Consider the following 24522-nt stretch of genomic DNA (forward strand, 5'->3'; position numbering starts at 1 on the left):
CCCTGAGCCCCCCCGCGCCCACGCCCCCCCTCTGCGCCGCCCCCCCTTCTGCGCCGCCCCCCCCTTCTGCGCCGCCCCCCCCTTCTGCGCCGCCCCCCCCTTCTGCGCCGCCCCCCCTTCTGCGCCGCCATCCCCCCTTCTGTGCCGCCCCCCCCCTCTGCGCCACCCTCTCTCTTTCTGCCCAGCCCTCTGTCTCTCTCTGCCCGCACCCCACACACTCTTAGTCTCTCTCTCTCTCCCTGCTGTCTATGCTTCTCTATCTCTCATCCCGCTCTATCTCCGCCATCTCTCTCTCTCCCCCTCACTCTTTCTCTCACCCTGCCATCTCTCCCCCCATTTCTCTCTCTCCCTCCCCAGTCTTTCTCTCCCCCTCCCCAGCTTCTCTTTCTCCCCCTCCCCATCCTCTCTCTCTCTCTCTTACTCTCCTCAGTCTCTCTCTCTCTCCCCCCCATCTCCAGTCTCTTTCTCTCCCTCCCCAGTCACTCTCTTTCTCTCTCTCTCTCTCTCCCTCCATCTATCTTTCTCACCCCTCCTAGCCACCCTCCCCCAATTACCCCATGCTGCTGCTTAAAACCTACTTCTTCCTGTTGTAAGACCTGCTAAGTATTTAATTTGTTTCATGAAGCTCTGTGAAGGGTCACTGAACACGTTACTATGTTATAAGTGTGATGTAAACACAGGTCATTATTATTGTCTTAGCGCAGGTGATCAAACACTTGCTAGGCAAGTTAAAGTAGATCATCAGAGGAAGAGAAAAACATGGGGAGGGTTTGGAACAAACAATTCCAAAGTTTGAACCTAAAATAACTGAAGCTACGGCCATTTCACGCAATTCCCATGTCAGATGCGCTAATACACTTTGGTGATTTGTAGAATGTTGCCTTTAGGGAGAGATGGAAAATGGAATTACTGCACAGTCAGAATAAGGGCTTGGAGCAAATGGTAGAGCGAAGGGAGATTAATAAAATATTTCTTTTACAAAGGGTCCGCGCGCACTGTTTGACCTTCACATGCAGTCAGCATCCCGAACAGGATAAAACTGAAATCTCGTTACAGTTGGTGCCGATACAAAGTGGGTAGAGTGGTCTGGAATCATTTGCACTGGGCGTGTTCATTTAAAACTGATTGGTGTTCCTTTGAATTGATGTTTGTGTATTAGGCAGTTACTCTGTATGCAGCTGAGTAGTTTGGTTTAGAAAAAGAAAAACATGGTCTGTTTGACCTTGTTCAAAGTCAACGATATTCTATGTCTCAGTTACTCAATTACCCATTAATGAGTTGAAATGATTCCGATTGCTCTCAGAGCTGGTCTCAACATTACCTGGATCTCTATTGAAGATGACAGTAATTGTTCGTTTGAGGAGAGCTCTATAGACCTGACTGTTTGTAAGCATGTTGCATAATGAGATTTAATAATCACCTAATCCACCACCCCTCATACCACCAGTAATTCATCCTGGAAAAGTAGTCGACGGTGAAGGCATAATATTGGCTGGCACCTGGGCAGGTGTATGCACATCACAACATTAATTCTTGTTTTTGTTGTGTTGTAAACAAAACCAGCTTCCTTGCCGAGCCTGGCTTACGAAAAGATTCTAGATTTGACTATACTCGTTTCACTGTAACACTTTCCACTTTGGCACAGGCACCTAGAAAGATTGAGTGGGGCATTCCAGAATACAAGGTGTGACTTGTATTGAGTGAAGGGTAGTCCAGCATTGGAAGAGATCATTTGTGGAGGATGAGCTGAAGCTGTGGTAGAATTCAATGCCAAGGCTGGAGATCTTAAAGGTAGTTCTCCTGAAATTCACATTCATTAACTTTCATCTTTCCCACTATTTTGTCCTCACTGCCCCTCCATAGTCCTCAAGCTCCTCCGCCACCTGAACAGTCTTGGGAAGAGCAGCAGACCAGTGTCACCCACCTCAGCGCTGAAGATTTTAAGGAGTTCATGAAGAAAAAGAAGCATGCTTTGGTCATGTTCTATGCACCTTGTAAGTTATGATTTATATACTCTTTAGATGTGATGTTGAACTTTTTATGCTGTTCTGATTTTATGGCTCTGTCACAAAGCATCTTTTCCCATGTTAAACAATGGGCTGGAAGTGACCGGTTGCATTAATGAGGTTAATATCCTCTTGAGTATCGCAAATTAGTTATTAATGGATGTAGGTTTGCTTGCTGAGCTGGAAGGTTCATTTTCAGACATTTCATCACCATACTAGTGAGCCTCCGGCACTGAAGATGTTACCTAGTATGGTGATGAAACATCTGAAAATGAATCTTCCAACTCAGTGAGCAAACCTACATCCAGAACCTCAACCTAAGCTACAAATCTTCTCAAAACTCACTAATTAGTTATTAATGTATTGCATAAGCTGCTTAAGATGATTAATGGATTTGCTGGGGTAGGTAAACTATTCCTTGTGGTAGGAACTGACTGACGCGGTGGGAGGTGCCAAAAACTAGAGGACATAGGTTTAAGGTGAGAGGGGAAAGAATTAAGTGGCAAGTTTTTGACAGTGTGGTGCTTGAATGGAATGAGCTGCCAGAGGAAGTGTTGGAGCATTTCCAGCATTTAAAAGGCATGTGGATGGGGACATTAATAGGAAGAATTTAGACGATTGGGACTCAATTTATTTAGGGTGTTTAGTCAGCATGGACAAGTTGGACCAAAGGATCTGTTTCTGAGTTGTTACCGTTACTCCTACCTTGCATGAAGCAAAGTCAAAACTCCATTCCACCCTGTCTCAGGCAAACACATGGTACAGACATCCTTGGTGCAAGCACATGCGTTCTTACCTTTTTTGAGACTCAGTGTAGTTCATTTTCAATCCTGAGTATCATCATCTATTGTAGAAGAAAAATTGGTGTTTGAGGAAAGGGAGCCAAACATGCCCACAACCAAATGTCAACCTAAAACTCTGGCTGAATAGATTCACTGTGTTCGTGCAGCTCTCAAAACAGAAGTTGGATTACTGCCTGTTCAAGGATTCAGGATAAATAGATGGTGGGAGGGGGAACAATATCAGAGTGTAATGATTGAGATGTGAAGGAATAGGTTGGCAGGAAACCCACACAGAGTATAAATACCATCACAGACCAGTTGGGCCAATAGTCTGTTTCTGTGTTTAAGTTTGGTCTAATTCCATGTAAAGTGCATGATCAGCCAGCATCATTGAAGTGGAGTGGGATTGAGGAATGTGAGCCAAAATCTAAAACTGTCTTGGCTGTGATCAGCTGTTTTTAATTCTGCCTCCATTTTAGGGCAAAACTGTTATTAAAATTAGTTTTTGAGTTTATTTATTATTTCTTTTTATATTCAGTTGTGGGATGTGAGCATCACTTGCAAGGGCAACAATTTTTTCCTCAACCCCAGTTGCTGTGGTGGTGAGCCAATGTCCCTGAATGACTGCTGTCCACATAGGTAGGGTATATGTTCCCACAGTGCTGTTCTGACCCCGCGACTGAGGGAACAATGATATGGTTTAACATTAGGATGGTGAGCAATTTGCAGGGGAACTTGCAGGTGGTGGCTGCCCTTGTCCTTCTCAAAGGTCGTGGTCACAGGTTTGGGAAATGCTGTTTTGAAGCCTTTGTAAGTTCTGCAGGGCATCTTGTAAATAGTATACAATGATGCTACTCTGCACCAGTGGTAGAGAGAATGAATGTTTAGTGTGGATTGTCAAACATGCAGACTGCTTGGTTTTGGATTATGTTGAGTAAGTGATTTTGGAACTGTATACCCAAGAATATGGAGAGTATTCGATCAGACTCCTAATTTAGGCCTTTGATATGGTGGACTGGTTTTGAGGTGAGTTACTCACTGCTGAATTTCCAGCTCCTGATCTACTCCTATAGCTACAGTATGTATATGGCTATTCTAGTGATGGTTCTGATAGCTGGTGGCTCTCTAAGTGAAAACATGCATCCTGTTCAAAGCATGTGTGGTGTACAACTTATTTTCAAAGAGAAACACAGCTGGATCAATAATTTAGCAAATCACTCATCCAAAAGTGCCCCACTAATTCTGTGGTAACTTTCTGCAGCAAGATAGAAATTGTTGGAAAATCTCAGCAGGCATGCACAGCTCTTTCAGTAATTTCTACAAGTCTACAGTCTCTGTATGACTAAAGGTTTCATAGTGACAATGAACTTTTAATTGACCCAGGAAGAATATTTGGAAAAAAAACCCCAAAGAACTGCAGATGTTGGAAATCAGAAACAAAAACAGAAATTGCTGGGAAAACTCAGCAGGCCTGACAGCATCTGTGCAAACAAAGCACAGTTGAGATTTATGATCCAGTGACCCGTGTTCAGAACGGTTTGTAGCTAAGAAATGATTGGGACATATGCTGAAGATGGAGTGAAGAGAGGAGGGGAGAAGTAAATGATAGATGGAGATGAAGCCCAGAGTGACAGAGCAGCAAATGGACAGGCAAAGGAATGAGTAAAGGTTGGCCTTGGAGAATGTTTAGCTGCTAATGGGGGCTGTTAGCAGCCGCCAATGGGTGGTTTGTGTTAGCAGCCCATGTGATGAGTTGGAGTTGGGCTAAAGATACTGGCAAAGTTGGGGCTCAGGTCCTAAAATTATTGAACTTAATACTGAGTCCTGAAGGCCATAGGGTCCTCAAGTGGAAAATTAGATACTGTTCTTCCAGCTTGGAATATTTGGCACATGTTTGTGTGTACAAGAGTGTTTATTTTATTGCAGTTCAAAGTAGATGCTATCACTGCATTCCTAGTGATTACACTTGAAAGGACATGGTAGTCTAATGTTACTGGAGATGAGCAAGTTCAGACTTTCCCCTGTTTTACTAGTTAATCAAAATGTGCTCAGCAATCTACTGAGAAGGATTTCTAGGCCCAAGTCTCCCCACCCAAGGAGGACTTCTATTGTTTTTTTAGATGGAGATGCCCGAGTTCGCAAATGCATGTCTCTACTGAAAAACATGGATTTGAAGGTTTGTTTTGCTGGTACTGTTGCCACATTAATTTGAGATGAAGGGCATTTTCCTGAAATTACATTTCACCTAATCACATTGCGTCTCAGGTCATCACAAAATACAGTAACCTAAAATAGATATACTTGTTAATGTAAGGTGCTTCTGCCATCAGCAAGTAACAGAAACTTGTTATGTGAACATATCTTGAGTATGCTGTGAGTTGTCCTCTGGCCTGTTCCCAAGAATCAGTAAAGTTTGGTGACTTTATTCTACTTTTGTACTGTTTTTTTAATCACTGAAGATCACCCTGTCATATTTAGTCATTTGACACAAACAGGGAGTTGGATTGCTGTATGTCAAGAAGAATGATCAGTAATTGAGACCTGGGTGTCCTTGTGCACAGGTACTGAAAGTAAGTGCGCAGGTGCAGCGGGCAGTAAAGAAGGCAAGCTGACGTTGGCCTTCATAGAGGATTTTAGAACAGGAACAAAGACATTTGCTGTAATTCTACAGGGCATTGGTGAGGCCACACCTGGGAATAATGTGTGCACTTTGGTCACCCTATCTGAGGAAGGATGTTTCTCGCGATCATAGATTAGATTAGATTACTTAGCGTGGAAACAGGCCCTTCGGCCCAACCAGTCTACACCGACCCTCTGAAGAGTAACCCATCCAGACCTATTTCCCTCCTAACACTAACACTAATGGGCAATTCAGCATGGCCAATTCATCTGGCCTGCACATCTTTGGACTGAGAGGAAACCAGAGCACCCGAAGGAAACCCACGCAGACACGGAGAGTATGTGCACACTCCACACAGACAGTCACCCGAAACTGGAATCGAACCTGGGACCCTGGTGCTGTGAGGCAGCAGTGCTAACCACTGAGCCACAGTGCCGCCCTGTAATATTGAATAGTGGAGCAGGCTCAAGGAGTCAAATGGCTTACTCCTGCCCCTCGCTTCTATGTAATATTACTTTCTTATCCTCACCATATTGGAATTGAATTTAATTTTCATTACATTTGAGGATTGATGCAGTTTCTTGGGGTGGTGAGTGGGAGGTTGATGGTGGGTTGGTGGTTGCATAGAAGAGGGCAATACACCGTGGAAAAATTTAATTGTATTAGGAAGTCAAACAAACTTTGGAAGCAGCAAGAGTCATAATTTTTTTTTCTGCTTTATTTCATCAAGAATCCAAAATTGAATGTTGAGATAAACCGGGAATTAAAAGTCTGATGGCTTCATCATTAATGGCTGCAGGTTGGAGGAGAACTGTTGGTAAAAATCACAATAATCCGAAATTTAGAGAGGAATGATCCTTCATTTCAACATCATGAAAATCTATAAACAAGGAAGAATCAGTTATGTACTGTCCTTGAAGCTTAAGTAGATGTATGTTCATAGAAATGGTGTTAAGATTTGATTGGAATAAGTCTGTGACCAGGTGTCTCCAGTTTAAACATTCGTACGGAAATCAAAGAAAGATTAGGATGTATTCTTTATGCAGAATTAGTTCAAATGGTTGAGAAATCTATCCAAGTGACATAGTCTGAAAGTTAGCACTAGATGTCAGAAGTAAAGATAGGATACATTGCTATGTACAAAAGGTGGTAGACTTTTGGTATCTTCTTTTAAAAAGATAGTTGATAGTGGCTCAAATGTTAATTTTAACTCTGAGGTGGATAACTTTTTGTTAATCAAATAGTATTCAGCGTATGGTCAAGGTGGGAAGATGGAGTTAGATCACAAATCAGCCGTGAACGGTGTTAGCAGTTCGAGGGACTAAATTGCCTATTCCCTTTCCTATGTCACTAAGTGAATGTGTATATAAAAAGCAGCAGGAGATGAGGAAAGCATGGAATGATAAGGCTTTTGGTGAGAGAGCAGTCAGGTTTGCCTCAGGTGTTTTTTTCAAAGTACCAGGCACAGTCACAAGGCAAAAGTGAGGACTGGAGATGGTGCAAAACAGAGTCTAGATTAGAGTGGTGCTGGAAAAGCACAGCCGACCAGGCAGCATCTGAGGAGCAGGAAAATCGCCGTTTCGGGCAAAAGCCCTTCATCAGGACAGTCACAAGGCCAACTAGCCTTCAGTTGTAAATGTTTGTTTCTCATTACTGCAGTTGCATGAAGAAATAAAATTAATTTTTAACTGAGGCTTGAGGTAACAGAAGCATGTTAAACAAGACGCACCCTATCAAGGAAAATAGGTGTTTTGTTTTAAATGCCTCCACCCCTCAAAATAATAATACTTTTATGTGCAATTACATTATTAATATCTATGTTGACCTACTTGGATGGGGAAGGAAAGAGCGGGAGATAGACACACTTGAAATGTGGAGCTTATTCAAGGAACAGCTACTGCAGGTCCTTGATAAGTATATCTTTGAGGCAGGGAGGTAGTTGTTGAGAGAGGAAGCCATTTTTTACTAAAGAAGTTCAAGATCTTGTCAAGAGGAAGAAGGCTTATGTGAGGATGAGGCATGAAGGCTCAGTTAGGGGGCTTGAGAGTTATAAGTTAGCCAGAAAAGATCTAAAGAGAGGGCTAAGAAGAGCCAGATGGGGAAATGAGAAGTTATTGGCAGATAAGATCAAGGAAAATCCCAAAAGCCTTCTACTGTATATCAAGAATAAAGGAATGACTACAGTAAGGTTAGGGCCAATCAAAGATAGTAGTGGAAAGTTGTGTGTGGAATCTGAGGACATAGGAGAAGCACTTAATGAATACTTTTCGTCATTATTCACATTGAGAAAAGGCAATGTCAGTGGGAATATGGAGATACAGGCTACTAGATTAGATGGGATTGAGGTTGACAAAAGAGGAGGCTTTAGCAATTTTGGAAGATCTGAAAATAGATAAGTTGGGATTTATGGATCAGATAGGATTTATCCTTGGATTCTCTGGGAAGCCAGGGAGGAGATTGCAGAGCCTTTGGCTTCGATCTTTGTCATCATTGTTGACAGGAGTAGTGCCAAAAGACTGGAAATTAGCAAATGTTGTTCCCTTGTTTAAGGAGAGGAGTCGGGACAACCCTGGTAATTATAGGCCTGTGAGCCTTACTTTGGTTCTGGGTATGTTGGGGATGTTGGAAAAGGTTATGAGAGAGAGGATTTATAATCATCTGGAAAGGAATAATTTGATTAGGGATAGTCAACACGGTTTTGTGAAGGATAGGTCATGCCTCACACTAACCTTATTGAGTTCTTCGAGAAGGTGACAAAACAAGTGGATGAAAGTAAAGCGATTGATGTGGTGTATGTGGACTTCAGTAAGGCATTTGGTAAGGTTCCACATGGTAGGCTACTGCACAGAATACGGTGTTTCGGGATTGAAGGTGATTTAGAGGTTCGGATCAGAAATTGGCTAGTTGAAAGAAGACAGAGGATGGTGGCTGATGGAAAATGTTCTTCCTGGAGCTCAGTTATCAATGGTGTGCCACAACGATCTGTTTTGGGACCACTGCTGTTTGTCATTTTTATAAATGACCTGGATGTAGGTGTAGAAGGATGGATTAGTAAATTTGCGGATGACGCTAAGGTAGGCAGAGTTGTGGGTTACAGAGGACATAGATAAGATGCAGAGCTGGGATGAGAAGTGACAAATGGAGTTTAATGTGGAAAAGTGTGAGGTAGTTCACTTCGGAAGAAATAAAAGGAATGCAGAGTACTGTGCTAATGGTAAAAGTCTTGGCAGTGTAGATGAACAGAGAGATCTCGATGTCCAGGTGCATAAGTCCCTGAAAGTTGCCACCCAGGTTGATAAGGTTATTAAGAAGGCATATGGTGTGTTGGCATTTATTGGTAGGGGGATTGAGTTTTGGAGCCATGAGGTCACGTTTCAGCTGTACAAGACACTGGTAAGGCCGCACTGGAGTATTGCATGTAGTTCTGGTCACCTGATTATAGGAAGGATGTGGAAACTTTGGAAAGGGTTCAGGTGAGATTTACTAGGATGTTGCCTGGTATGAAAGGAAGGTCTTATGAGGAAAGGCTGAGGGAACTAGGGTTGTTTTTGTTGGAGCGAAGAAGGTTGAGAGGTGATTTAATTGAGATGTATAAGATAATCAGAGGGTTAGATAGAGTGGACAGTGAGAACCTTTTTTTTCAGATGGTGAAGGCTAACACAAATGGACATAACTTTAAATTGAGTGGTGATAGACTTAGGACAGATATCGGGGTACTTTCTTTACTCAGTAGTAAGGGGTTCAAATGGCCAGCCTGCAACAGTAGTAAACTCGCCAACATTAAGGGCATTTAAATGGGCATTGGACATACGTATGGATAATATTAGAACAGTGTAGGTTAGATGGGCATCAGATTAATTTCACAGATTGGCGCAGCATTAAGGGCCGAAGGGCCTGTACTATGCTATAACGTTCTACGTTCCATGTTCTATGCTTGCCACTAGTATCTCTCTTCATGTTGCTATTTCTTCACAAGTCCTTGTTGCAATTTATTCTTCTATAGCAACTCATTGGAAAAGGTTAAAACTTTACCTTTGAGTTTAGATGTTTTGATTTTTTTTTCCCTGGGAAGTTGTGCCGTTTAATGGGGTTTTGAAAAGCTTAGTTATAGTTGATGGCTCAACTTGCTCAATGAGACTGAGAACTCCTGATCAAATCTTTTAAAACATTTTAATCAACTGAGATTAACTGAAACCTGTTTTTTGTTGGATACAGACAGGTTGCTATGCATTTTCAGAATGTTTTTATTCTCATTTGATTTTTCAAGTCCATAACTTTTCTTTCTCTCTTGTTCATTGCTTTATCACGACTCTTCAGTCCCTCTTGCCTTAGGTTTGTATAGAATACATTTTGAAAATTCAGGTAAACATCAAGTTGCCCCTTAGAGGTTGTAAATTTTATGAAACATGACATAAAACAGTAGTCTGTTAGAAGGTTTCTCTGTGGTCCTCCAGCACAACAATGAACAATGATCACCTTCTCCAGCATCACGAATATCAGGGATACACAGTTTTTTAAATAATGGACAATAGGGCTGTTTTAAGTCTAAGATAATTGTAAAATCTTTGAATGTAGCAAACACTTCCGGCAGGTGTCACACTGCCTGTAACTGTTCAGATTTATATATTTTTTACTGCAGTACTTTATATGGATATATGGTGACTGTTAAAGTGCACAGCATCAAGTCAGCTAATTTGAGAGGAATGCAATTTGGAACAGTCATATGTTTTTGAAAAGGAAGTTAATCACCATTGAATAGCCAATACTAGCATTTGTAAAATGTGGCAAAGTTGCCCTTACAATAACCTTGTAAACAGAGCCAAATTCTCTGAGCCACCTGTCTCCTAATTTAACATATAACCCATTTCAATATTCGCATTCCTAACCAGAACATAGGGCAGAATATTGAGGATTTTTGTAACAAATTCTTCCATTGTTATGAATGGGGAAAGATGTGAACAGCAGCGCACTTACCCCCACACCGTTTATTTTAATATATTACCCATAACTCTCCAGTTTCTTTCTGCACATCCTGGAAAAGATTAATCTTTTTTAAAAATTCAATGAAATTCCTCTCTGAATGATATCATTTGATTCTTGTGACATCCTTTGTCCACATCTCAATTCATATGTAAATTGACCCTATGTTCTGGTCATACCCAGCAGACTTTGAAAGCAGAACAATAAGAGAAAAGAATTGAGCAGAAGTGGCAAAGTACTAATCCAAAGGTGAGAGTTCCTTCCTGCAGAAGAACTTAATCTGCGCAATATGATTAAAGTGTAAAAGAATTATTTGGAGTTACATTATTGGAAAGCATGACCAGAAAAATCTCTGAGGTGCTCAGTGGCGTTATATCTTTCAGAATTAATATTTTACTTAGTGGCGTGCAAAACAATAACCTGAGAACATATTGCTGCAGAGGAAATTATTCTCTTTCTGTACCAGCCATGACTCAGTGGGTAGAATTCTTGCCTCTGATTCCAAAGGTTGTGGCCTCTGATCCCATTGCCAGAGACTGAAGCACAAAATCTAGATTGACACTTCAGTGCAGGACTGAAGGAGGTGTTTTCTTGTCAGAGTTGCTATCTCTCTGGTGAACTGTCTGTCTGTGGTCCTTTCTGCACCATGGGGAATGAAATATCTTCTGACATGATGTGAAGACGACCAAGGGTGTTTCCCCAATGATCCTTCAACCTGCATTATATTAAAGAGAATATCTGGCCATTAACATTGCTGTTTGTAGCAACTTGGTGTGTTTTAGTTGGCTGCCATTTATCTTCCAGATTTCTTCGGATGTATGAAGTGCCTTGACACATCCTGAAATGCAAGTTCATTAGAAGTTAGCAAATCTTGACTTGAAAGTTATTTTTTATGCCAATAAGATGATCAAATTGTGGCCTCAATTCCACCTTCCTGCCTATCACTGATAACTTTAACTCCCTTGTTAGACCTATCCAAATGTAGATATAAGAGCTAATGCAACCCTCAGCTAGGAGTCTTGCGCGTGCACAGTTACAGTCTGCACACTTAATTGTTTGGCCCCCGTTCATCTCTGAGCTGGATGGTCACCTGTAAGCTAGTCTGAAATGTGGTGACCGATCTTTTCAAACCAAATTCTTCATCAGGTTGTGTCTTTATGATGCAAAGCATATCTTTAATGATTCTTCAACGCAACGACTTTCATTGTTTTGTTTTTCTGATGATAAATATCTAGTAGTCTGTATGCTGCTGATCCAAATTTCTCTAAATATAGGTAGTTACTTAATCAATTTAATAAAACATTGGATAGCTGTCACAAAGGAATGTGATGGTGGATGAGTTGCAGAAGGAATATTTGAGTTGTTGATAGGTATAAATTTGTTTCATTCAGTCGAATGGGCTAATATCCAGAAAGCCTCAGAGGGGGTCATAACAAGCACTTATTGTTTGGACTTGTGAAAAACAATGGTTATTTCAGATAATTCAGTCCTTGAACTGAATGTGTACATGCATTTACAAGTTCAACTGTAACTGAAGCTTTATGTATGCAGAGAATGGGTGAACAAACAAGAAAATTAGATCCTTGTCCTGCAACTGGGTTTTTAAAATGTGAATTATTATCCACCTGCAAAGTACCACCTCCCAAAACAGTTGTTTCTAACTCCAGTGTTTGATTTTGCAAGTTTTTTTGAAAGGAAAATTGAGAAGCTTGTTTCCAACGGTGAACATGATCACAACTAGAGGCTGCCTCTGTTAACACTAGCAGAGCAGTCCTCTTAAACTGCAGGACTTGTGGAGCAATGCTGTGAGGCCTGAACACATGGCTGTCTTAGCAAATTAGATTCTTTTGGGAACACCATTCTGTATCAATGATTTCTCTCCTCAATTAGTGCGTCATGTTCTAGTGTATCATAATATAGAAGGAGACTATTGAGTCTGCACTGGCTCTTTCAAAAAAGCAATCTAATTAGCTCCACTTTAGAGTTCTAAGCATAAAGTACTCTCCGATAAAATATGGAAAGAAAATAGAAAATAGAAAATTGGGTTTAAATGTTTTCAAATGCCCATAATTTCTCAAAGCACCTACCTACACTAAACAATAACAGGTATGGCTATTTATTGATAGCCAACCCATTTACCTCAGTGGAATATTTCCCTTGAAGCCTTTAGCCAGAAAGTGGTTAGAATATGGAACTGCCATAAGTAATTGAGAGGGGAAGCATACATTAACGGAAAGTGATATAAATGCATGAATGAGAAAGGAATAGCAGGATGTTTCAGTAATATTTATTGACAGCATTTATTAACTGGTGTGAAAAATCCATCTGGTTCACCACTATCCTTCTGGAAAGGAAGCAGCTCCACTTACCCCATCTGGCCTACATGTGACTCTCAACCCACAGCAATGTGATTAACTTTTGACTGCCCTCCGAAATAGTCAAGCAAGCCATTCAGTTCACGAGAGAGTTAGAGATGGGTAACAATTGTTGACCTTGTCACTAATGCCCACATCCTAAAAAGAGTAAAGGTTTAGTCTGGGGCAACTTGCTCAGCATGGACAGGCAGGGCCAAAGGATCTGTTTCTGTGCTGTATGACTATGACTAAAAACTGGCTGACACTGGGTTTAATGCTCTTTACCATTTATTTTGAATGAGAGTGTAATATTTGGGAATCTCCAGTTATCAGCAACACCATTCACGTATCTAAGAACAGTTGGAAGATTGTGATCAGAATTTCCATAGTTAATTAATCCAGAATGTGCCCCATCTGGATCAAATGACTTTCCTACTTTCAGTACAGCCAACCTTTTAATTGCCTTTTCAATTTTCATTCGATCTACTATTACTAAAAGCTCCTCTATTACCGCAAAATTGGTAAATTCTCTTTCGTGAAGGCAGCTGCTTAATGCATGTTGGTACCTCAGCTATGTTCTTTACATCTGAAAGGTCTACTTTTTTTATGACGAATCAGCCTGCAACTCTGCTACTCGTAGGCTAACTTATGCCAAGTTCACCTATGACACAGTCATTTCCTGGCTAAGCAACGTCTCTACTTTTAAATTTTTAAAAAAATATCAAAGAACTGCAGATGCTGGAAATCAGAAACACAAGCAGAAATTGCTGGAAACACTCAGCAAGTCTGCCAGCATCTGTAGAGAGACAACAGAGTTAACATTATGATTCTCCTTCATTTGTTCTGATATCTGTTTGTTTAACTTTGTTTTCCCACCTCAGGTGCTGCCGGACCTGCTAAGTTTTTCGAGAAATTTCTACTCGTGTTTAAGATTCTTTCTCCTTCTTTGCAAATTCCTTATCTTTGTAACCTCTACAATCCTTATATCTGCATTCCTCCAATGATCATCTTGCACTTTAACAATTTTAATTGGGTGGCATGATGGCTCAGTGGTTAGCATTGCTGCTTCACAGCACCAGGGACCTGGGATTGATTCCACCCTCAGCTGTCTGTGTGGAGTTTGGATGTTCTCCTGTGTCTGTGTGGGTTTCCTCCATGTCCAAAAATGTGCAGGCAATGTGGATTGGCCATGCTAAATTGCCCTTAATATTCAGGGGTATGTAGAAATGCAGGGTTTGAGGGGGGATGGAGTGGGGGAAGTTGCGGTCTATCTGGGTGGGATGCTCTTCAGTGGGTCGCTGTGGATTTGATGGGTTCAATGGTCTGCTTCCACACGGTAGGGATTCTATGAAATTGCTCCACCATTATCAGTCAGCTTCCTAGTGGGCGGCACGGTGGCACAGTGGTTAGTACTGCTGCCTCACAGCGCCAGAGACCCGGGTTCAATTCTCGCCTCAGGCGACTGACTGTGTGGAGTTTGCACGTTCTCCCCGTGTCTGCGTGGGTTTCCTCCGGGTGCTCAGGTTTCCTCCCACCATCCAAAGATGTGCAGGGTCAGGTGATTTGGCCATACTAAATTGCCTGTAGTGTTAGGTAAGGGTAAATGTAGGGGTATGGGTGGGTTTCGCTTCGGCGGGTCGGTGTGGACTTGTTGTGCCGAAGGGCCTGTTTCCACACTAATCTAATCTAATCTAATCTAATCATATATCCCTTTGAACAAGTTTTTGGTCATCTGCCATAATATCTCTGTGGCTGTGTGTTGGGTATTATTTTCTCATGGCTTTTCTCATCTGCCTAGAATATTTCTTTGTTTTAAAGGCGCTATATGAATCCAAGTTGTTGATTATAAAAGACTTTTGGATTTACTTTAATGTTACCCAGTCATGCAATATTTGTTCCTTATTCTAGTTTCTAGCTGTCCTCCACTTTTACTGCATGAAAGATAGTATAGCTCAAGTCTGAGAGTCTTGGTACACAAGTCAGTAGGAATTGTCTTAAAATGCTTATCCTTGTTCTCAAATCCTTCCATTGCCTTGGCTCTCCCTGTGATGCATTTGACCAGACCCAACACACTCTAAAGTATGTGCTGTTCTTCTTCTGGCTCCCTTTATGCTGTCAGTTAGAACTGCCTCCAGATTGGTGGCCACATCTTCAAATACTTGGGCCCCAATGGAATTAGCTAAAACTTTTCTGCCTTTCTTACCCACCTTGTTTCTTTAAGACATTCCTTTAACATAACCTCTGACTGGCCCAATATCTCCTTTACGTGGCTTGTTGTTAAACTTAGATTTATAATACTTAGATGAAGTGGCTTGGGACATTTCATTGCATTGAAGGTGCTATATAAATATGATTTGTTGCTGTTAGTTTTGGATTTAAGTACCAGTGTAGCAACCCCAGTTACATTTACAAAACAAATCAATGCTTGCACAAATTTGATGTGCACCATACTCTCATATGTTCACACATTCAGTGGCTGTTTGTTTTGCTGCTGCAAATAACTGTTCAATATCTTTCTGTTGTTTAGAATTAATTTTTTTTAAGTAATACTGGAATTCTTTGTGAATTACTAACGCTGTCTTCAATTCAGCATCTCTCTTCGTAATAAAGAAATGTAATTTGTATTATAGTTTTGAAATTTACTTTGAACTTTCTTTCCAAAAGCTTGACAATGACAGATTCTCATTTCTGGAAGAGGAAGTGGCAAGTTCCCAAATGCTGTTCGTTACTTGGAACCTTTGGTTGCAGATGATATTGTTTCTAGCAAATCTATATTTGCTAATGCACAATTTCTCCCCCTCCTCAATTTTGGGTGATGTGTTAAAGTGCTAATGTACTGTGATTAGGTTCTCATTCAGGTGTTAGTAATCTGTTTGCTGTTTTATGAACACAAAAGCTGATGCTATATCAGTCTCCCCAGGGAGGGAGGGAAACATTTGAGCAGTTTCTTGTTTACAAAGAAAGGACATAAATCTGCAACATAGCCATTATTTAAACTAAGTGCTGTTTTGGAGCTCACTGTTAAGGCTGGCACATAGTACCAGTACACAGGGAGTGCTGTGTAGTTGGAGGTGCCATTTTTGGGAAAGACGTTAAACCAAGGTTCCATCTAGCCCCTTTAAAAGATGGAATGATTTGATTTGATTTCAATATGTGCAAGTAGCCCCACCCGTTATTTATCGTTCAACAAATATCCACTACTCATTACTGCACCAAAGTCTCAGTCTAGATTTTGTCGCACATTTTAGGGTGTGCATCAAGCTTCAGTTCATCAAAGTTATATTAAAACCGTGCAGAATTACAGCTGGGCTCCATTTGGAGTGCTGTCACTCTTCTCATGTACATATTACAAATTGATGGAGAAGTACTGGAGAATGTCTAAATTTGTTTTCATTATGATGCTGGAATTATCGAGCTTCAGTTTCTTCCTTTCTGTGGAGAAGACTTAGAGATGAAGTGATAGAGATCTTGACAATTGTCGCAACTCATTGGGGTGGTGTACTGGAAACTAGTACATGCTAAATTTGATTAAACCGTAGACCTGCCAAATTCTACCTTACTGTCTAATTCAGTTTAAAAGAACACGCACACAGGTTTTCCTTTAACAAGAAAATAGCTCTTTATTGCAATCACATTTTTAATTGGAAAGGAAGAAACCAGAGTTGCTAATTTATAACTTAATCTCATTCAATGCACACAAAGAGACGAACACATATTATGGTCGAGAAAGGGAAGAAAAAAGAAGTCCATGCAGTTCTGGCACCAATCCGGATCACATTCAATCTGGGTTGTTCGTTTCAAAGCTTTCATGTTCTTTTTCAATGATACAAGGTTGTGGATATATCCGTTCTCAGTTTTTGATTAACTGAGTGAAGGTGTAGTCCCCTTTTTCGTTTCAACAAGGAAATTTGCTTGGAGGACAGTTTACAAGGAAATGGTGAGTGAAATGTTCAAAAAAGGGAATAGGGATAACCCTGGGAATTACAGGCCAGTTAGTCTTACTTCGGTGGTAGGCAAAGTAATGGAAAGGGTACTGAGGGATAGGATTTATGAGTATCTGGAAAGACACTGCTTGATTAGGGACAGCCAGCACGGATTTGTGAAGGGTAGGTCTTGCCTTACAAGTCTGATTGAATTCTTTGAGGAGGTGACCAAGCATGTGGATGAGGGTAGAGCAGTGGATGTAGTATACATGGATTTTAGTAAGGCATTTGATAAGGTTCCCCATAGTAGGCTTATGCGGAAAGTCAGGAGGCATGGGATAGAGGGAAATTTGGCCAATTGGATAGAAAACTAACTAACCGGTCGAAGTCAGATAGTGGTGGTAGATGGTAAATATTCAGCCTGGAGCCCAGTTACAAGTGGAGTTCTGCAGGGATCAGTTCTGGGTTCTCTGCTGTTTGTAATTTTTATTAATGACTCGGATGAGGGAGTCGAAGGGTGGGTCAGTAAATTTGCAGATGATACGAAGATTGGTGGAGTTGTGGATAGTGAGGAGGGCTGTTGTCGGCTGCAAAGAGACTTAGATATGATGCAGAGCTGGGCTGAGGAGTGGCAGATGGAGTTCAACCCTGCCAAGTGTGAGGTTGTCCATTTTGGAAAGACAAATAAGAATGCGGAATACAGGGTTAACGGTAGGGTTCTTAGTGAGGTGGAGGAACAGAGGGATCTTGGGGTCTATGTTCATAGATCTTTGAAAGTTGCCACTCAGGTGGATAGAGCTTGTAAGAAGGCCTATGGTGAATTAGCGTTCATTAGCAGAGGGATTGAATTCAAGAGTCGTGAAGTGATGTTGCAACTGTACAGGACTTTGGTTAGGCCACATTTGGAGTACTGTGTGCAGTTCTGGTCGTCTCACTTTAGGAAAGATGTGGAAGCTTTGGAGAGGGTGCAGAGAAGATTTACCAGGATGTTGCCTGGAATGGAGAATAGGTCGTACGAGGATAGGTTGAGAGTGCTAGGCCTTTTCTCGTTGGAACGGCGAAGGATGAGGGGTGACTTGATAGAGGTTTATAAGATGATCAGAGGAATAGATAGAGTAGACAGTCAGAAACGTTTTCCTCGGGTACAACAGAGGGGACATAAATTTAAGGTGGAAGGTATAGGGGAGATGTCAGGGGTAGGTTCTTTACCCAGAGAGTGGTGGGGGCATGGAATGCGCTGCCTGTGGGAGTGGCAGAGTCAGAATCTTTGGTGACCTTTAAGCGGCAATTGGATAGGTACATGGATGGGTGCTTAAGCTAGGACAAATGTTCGGCACAACATCGTGGGCCAAAGGGCCTGTTCTGTGCTGTATTGTTCTATGTTCTATGTCTATGTTCTAGAACAACAATGAGGCGATTTTCTGTTACTTCTGTGCACAGAAGGGTGAGAAATAGATGTAGGTGTTTTCTCTTTGAAGGTTAGAAGCTTCTGTTTTATTGATCGCATGCAGGCTATGGTCACCTTTCTAGCAATTAATCAAAATATCGTCAGGCAGCTGTCTCTTCATTCAGAAATTCACCAGCTCTGTTCTGTCTGACTTCCCTCACATTTTTCTAAGCATGTGCAGCATTGAATGTACAGCTTCTTGGGCGTCAGTTAGATCAGTTGGCTGGACAGCTGGTTTGTGATGCAGTGTGAAGTCAATGACGTGTGTTACCATGAAGGACTCTCCTTTTCAACCTCTCCCCTCTCCTGAACTGTGGTAATCCTTAGGTTAAATCATTACCAATTGTCTCTCTGTAATGAGAGATCAGCCCTATGGTCTTGTGGGACTATGACAACTTTACCTCTATGCTGCTTCCAGTGTCCAGTAAATGAGATTTTTAAACCTACAAATATATCTTTACACAGCCTTCTTGGTTTGAAGCAAGGTTTCTTTTTTTTGGTCCACAGTCCAAAACTAAAGATAATAAAAATGTTTTTACACAATTTTGAAGAAATTCAAAAAGGTGATCATCAAAGTGTTTTGATTTGTTTTTATTGCAAAACTAACGTTTGCAAAAACACAAAATTAACGTGGTTAATACTATAAGAAATTGAGGCTAAATCTCTGGACTTAGTGTGGTAAGATTTTTTCTTAACTCATTCATGGAATGTGTACATCATTGTCTGGGCCAGCATTTATTGCCCATTTCTAGTTGCCCTTGAAGGTGGTTATGAATTGCCTTCTTGAACAGCTGCAGTCCATGTGGTTAAGGAGAAAGTTCCAGGATTTTGTCCCAGTGACAGTGAAGGGGCAATGATATAGTACCATGTCAGGATATGTAGGATGGAGGGGAATTTGCAAACGCTGCTGTTCCTATTTATCTACTGGCCTTGCCTTTCTGATTAGATTCCCTACAGTGTGGAAATAGGCCATTTGACCCAACAAGTCCACACCGACCCTTCGAAGAGTAACCCACCTAGACCCATTTCCCTCTGACTAATGCACCTAACACTACGGGCAATTTAGCATGGCCAATTCACCTGACCTTCACCTTTGGACTGTGGGTGGAAACCGGAGCACCCGGAGGAAACCCATGCAGACATGGAGAATGTGCAAACTCCACACAGTTGCCAGAGGCTGGAATTGAACCTGGGACACTGGTGCTGTGAGGTAGCAGTGCTAACCACTGAGCCACTGTGCCGTTTCTGGGTGGAATTTTAAAACGACTACATCCAACGTGGGGGTGCAGAACTACAACCATGAGACTAAGAGTCTCGTGCTCTACTGCCTGAACCAGCCAGCATAATGAGTTACAGGGGAGGGTCACCATATGCAGAAATGTAACTGGAGCAGCCTATTATCAACACCATATTTACAAGAACAAACAAAAGGCTGGGGATTCTGCGTTCAATGAGAACCAATTCATCTCTTTGCCTCCCCCCGCACCCCCCAAACAGCCTTTCTATCATGCACAAGTCTGTCAGAATACAATGGAATTCTCAAAACTAGCAAGAATGGGTGCAGTTTCAGCAATACTTGAAATGTTTAGCATTTGCTAAAGTAAAGCAATCTACTTAACCATTTGCTATGTCACCAGATTCTACACTCCTCTCCATTGATGCACCATGGCTATCGTTGGTATTGTCCATAAGATGCATTGGAACCATGCAGCAGTCTTACTGGGGCAGATCCATTCAGTTCCGAGACCTTGAGCATTAGGAAAGATGAAAGCAGCAAATCATCATTATTTGCCTCGACTGTGAGGGAGGAAATTACTGGGCCTTTGTACAAAATCTCTATGTTCTTTAGCCACAGGTGAGGCAAAGAACTGGAAAATAGTGGAAGGGTGTCTTTCTGACTGGAGATCGATGACCAGTTATGTTCTGCAGGGATCAGTGCTGGGACCCATGTTGTTTGTAACATATATAAATGATTTGGAGGAGAATATAGGTGCTGAAAATGTGTTGCTGGAAAAGCGCAGCAGGTCAGGCAGCATCCAAGGAGCAAGAGAATCGATGTTTCGGGCATAAGCCCTTCAGGAATGAGGAAGGTGTGCCAAGCAGGCTAAGATTAAAAGGTAGGGAGGAGGGACTTGGGGGAGGGGCGTTGGAAATGCGATAGGTGGAAGGAGGTTAAGGTGAGGGTGATAGGCCGGAGTGGGGGTGCGGGGGAAGAGGTCCGGAAGAAGATTGCAGGTTAGGAAGGTGGTGCTGAGTTCGAGGGTTGGGACTGAGACAAGGTGGGGGGAGGGGAAATGAGGAAACTGGAGAAATCTGAGTTCATCCCTTGTGGTTGGAGGGTTCCTAGGCGGAAGATGAGGCGCTCTTCCTCCAGCCGTCGTGTTGCTATGGTCTGGCAATGGAGGAGGCCAAGGACCTGCATGTCCTTGGTGGAGTGGGAGGGGGAGTTGAAGTGTTGAGCCACGGGGTGGTTGGGTTGGTTGGTCCGGGTGTCCAAGAGGTGTTCTCTGAAACGTTCCGCAAGTAGGCGGCCTGTCTCCCCAATATAGAGGAGGCCACATCGGGTGCAGAGGATGCAGTAAGTGATGAGTGTGGAGGTGCAGGTGAATTTGTGGTGGATATGGAAGGATCCCTTGGGGCCTTGGAGGGAAGTGAGGGGGGAGGTGTGGGCGCAAGTTTTGCATTTCTTGCGGTTGCAGGGAAAGGTGCCGGGAGTGGAGGTTGGGTTGGTGTGGGGTGTGGACCTGACGAGGGAGTCACTGAGGGAGTGGTCTTTTCGGAACGCTGATAGGGGAAGGGAGGGAAATATATCCCTGGTGGTGGGGTCTGTTTGGAGGTGGCGGAAATGACGACGGATGATACGATGTTTATGGAGGTTGGTGGGGTGGTAGGTGAGGACCAGTGGGGTTCTGTCCTGGTGGTGATTGGAGGGGCGGGGCTCAAAGGCGGAGGAGCAGGAAGTGGAGGAGATGCGGTGGAGAATCCAGCTGATCTCCAGCATCTGCAGTCCTCGCTTTCTCCTAGGAGAATATAGGTGGCCTAATGAGCTAGTTTGAGGTTGACAGAAAGGTTGGGGAGCTGTGCATAGAGAAGAGAATCACCAGGGAATACAGCAGAATACAGATGCGCTGGAGACTTGGATGGAGAAATGGCAGATGGCATTTAATCTGGACAAATGCGAGGTGTTGCATTTTTGGAAGGTCTAATACAGGAGGGAAATGTATAGTAAATGGCAGAACCTTAGAAATATTAGCATAAAGAGGGATCTAGGCATATGTATCCACAGTTCCCTGAAAGTGGCATCACAAGTCGGTCAAGACGGCTTATGGTATGCTTGCCTTCATTGGTCAGGGCATTGAGTATAAAAATTGATAAGGCATGTTGTAGCTGCATAGCACTTTGATAAGGCTTCATTTTGAATATTGCATACAGTTCTGGTGACGACACTACAAGAAGGGGGTTTGATTTGGAGATGCCAGTGTTGGACTGGTGTGTACAAAGTTAAAAATCACACAACACCAGGTTAAATTGGAAGCAAACTAGCATTCGGAGCGACGCTCCTTCATCAGGTGACAGAAAGGGGTTTAAAGGTGTTGGAGAAGGTACAGAAAAGGTTACCAGGATGTTGCCTGGTTTAGAGGGTGTTTGCCCTGAGCAGAGAGAGGACAACTTGGTTTGTTTTCACTTGAAGATTGGAGGGTGAGGGGCAGCCAAATAGAAGTTTACAAAATTGAATAGCATGCATAGTCAGTCTTTTTCCCGGGGTAGAAATGTCAATTACTTGGGATCATGAGTTTAAGGTAAATGGGGGACATTTAAAGAAGATGAGAGGGGCATGTTGTTTACACAGCAGTGGTAAGTTCCTGTAATGCATTGCTGGAGGAGGTTATAAAAGGAGATAGAATAGCACCCTTTACAAGGCAACTTATAACATATACATGAATAAGCAGGTGTTGGACTGGGGTGTACAAAGTTAAAAATCACACAACACCAGGTTATAGTCCAACAGGTTTAATTGGAAGCACACTAGCTTTCGGAGCGACGTTCCTTCACCTGGTGTTGTGTGATTTTTAAATGAGTAAGCAGGGAATAGAAAGATATGAACTGCATAGAGGCAAAAGGTTTTTAGACTGGAGGCCTGTGACCAGTGGAGTGCTACAAGGATCAGTGCTGGGTCCTCTACTTTTTGTCATTTACATAAATGATTTGGATGCGAGCATAAGAGGTACAATTAGTAAGTTTGCAGATGACTCCAAAATTGGAGGCGTAGTGGACAGCGAAGAGTTACAACAGGATCTGGACCAGATGGGCCAATGGGCTGAGAAGTGGCAAATTGAGTTTAATTCAGATAAATGTGAGGTGCTGCATTTTGGGAAAGCAAATCTTAGCAGAACTTATACACTTAATGGTAAGGCCCTAGGGAGTGTTGCTGAACAAAGACACCTTGGAGTGCAGGTTCATAGCTCCTTGAAAGTGGAGTCACAGGTAGGTAGGATAGTGAAGAAGGCGTTTGGTATGCTTTCTTTTATTGGTCAGAGTATTGAGTACAGGAGTTTGGAGGTCATGTTGTGGCTGTACAGGACATTGGTTTGGCCACTGTTGGAATATTGCGTGCAATTCTGGTCTCCTCCTTATCGGAAAGATGTTGTGAAACTTGAAAGGGTTCAGAAAAGATTTACAAGAATGTTACCAGGGTTGGAGGATTTGAGCTACAGGGAGAGGCTTTTTTCCCTGGAGCATCGGAGGCTGAGGGGTGACCTTGTAGAGGTTTACAAAATTATGAGGGGCATGGATAGGGTAAATAGGCAAAGTCTTTTCCCTGGGGTCATGGAGTCCAGAACTAGAGGGCATAGGTTTAGGGTGAGAGGGGAAAGATATAAAAGAGACTTAAGGGGCAACATTTTCACGCAGAGGGTGGTACGTGTATGGAATGAGCTGCCAGAGAAAGTGGTGGAGGCTGGTCCAATTGCAACATTTAAGAGGCATTTGGATGGGTATATGAATAGGAAGGGTTTGGAGGGATATGGGCCGGGTGCTGGCAGATGGTTCTAGATTGGGTTGGGATATCTGGTCGGCATGGACTGGTTGGACCAAAGGGTCTGTTTCCATGCTGTACATCTCTAAGTGTCTGCGCAGGTTTGATGGGATGAAGTGCCTGTTCCTATATTCTTTGTTCTTTATTTGTTCCACTCCATGTGATGTAGCTAAATCAAAATCCTGGAACCCTCTTCCAAATTGGTCTAGTGGCATCTCTGCGCCCCAAGAAACTGTAGCAATTTCAAGAAGGCAGTTCACCACCACCAGGACAAAACAATAATGAAGGAAAGGCAATATAGTTCCAAGTACGAACTAATAGTGGCTAATAGTTGTAGGTGGTAGTATTCTCATGCTTTTCCTGCACTTATTCTTCTAGCTTGTGAAGGCCGTGGGTTTAGAAATTGCTGTCAAAGAAGCTTTGACAGTCGGCTACAGTGTATCTTGTAGATGTGACATCAGTGATGAATGGGATGCTAATGTCGTGCACTGCTCAGTCCTGGACGGTGTTGAGCTCCTTGAGTGTTGTTGAATATGCATTCATCAGGTAATTGAGAAGTGTTCCATCATTCTCCTGACTCGAGTTTGTAGATGATGGACAGGCTTTGGGGAAATCAGGAATTGGTTTCCTGTCAGAAGTCCAAGCCTCTGACCTGCTCTTGTTTTTGCATTATTTATTTGACTGGTTCAGTTCTCGTGTGTGGAGCATCCAAGATGATATTTATGGGGAATTCAGTGATGGCAATGCTGATAAATGTCAGAAGGAGATTCTGTCATGTTGGAGAAGCTTATTCCTCTCTCTGCTGTCAAATATGCTGAGCTTCTCCACTTGTTTTTATTTCAAATCCCTGGCATCTGCAATACTTTGGTTTTAAGGTATAAATATAAGTGAAACTCAGTGAAATTGACAAGATTATTTCTGTTTGAGATGTATCCTCTGGCCCTCAGTAAAAGCAAAATACTATGGGTGCAGGTATTCTGAAACGAAACAAAGTGCTGGAGAAACTCAGAAGGCCTGGGAGCGACCTGAGAGAGAGTTAATATTTCAAGTCCAGTGCAACTCCTCTTCAGAGGATGACTTATGAAATGAGCCCCATTGGACTCAACATTAACTTTGTTTTTGCACAGATGCTGCTAGATCTGCTGGATTTCTGCAGCACTTTGTGTTTATACCTTATGACCTGTTCCTTTCTGCTAGGATTTGGGAAATATTTTTCTGCGGAGTGATGGTGTTACATTGTTGGCCTGTGGCTACCAGTGGGAGCAGGCCGAAACTTATTCTCTTCTTTCTCTCTCTCCCCTCCCCCCACCCTCCATTACCTTTGAATCGAGGGACATTTGACGTGAATAGCCAGCACTCCCAGCTCGAGTGCCTT

At 42.4% G+C, this 24522-nt stretch overlaps 1 protein-coding gene across 2 annotated transcripts in view; it reads left to right on the forward strand.

Moving 5' to 3' along the window:
- pdia5 (protein disulfide isomerase family A, member 5) overlaps positions 1-24522 on the forward strand; it is a 125530-nt gene that overhangs the window by 66748 nt on the left and 34260 nt on the right. For both annotated transcript variants that reach the window (XR_006312204.2, XM_043694262.2), the window contains exon 14: positions 1864-1994. Coding sequence is in view for 1 of the 2 variants with exons in the window: in XM_043694262.2 (XP_043550197.1) it covers positions 1864-1994 (131 nt within the window). In the remaining variant the exon portion in view is untranslated. The remainder of the gene's footprint in view (positions 1-1863; positions 1995-24522) is intronic.

The sequence above is a fragment of the Chiloscyllium plagiosum genome, unplaced genomic scaffold (assembly GCF_037043375.1).
Source record: "Chiloscyllium plagiosum isolate Xiang-an unplaced genomic scaffold, Cpla_swu_hap1 HiC_scaffold_7, whole genome shotgun sequence".
In the NCBI taxonomy this organism is placed as follows: domain Eukaryota; kingdom Metazoa; phylum Chordata; class Chondrichthyes; order Orectolobiformes; family Hemiscylliidae; genus Chiloscyllium; species Chiloscyllium plagiosum.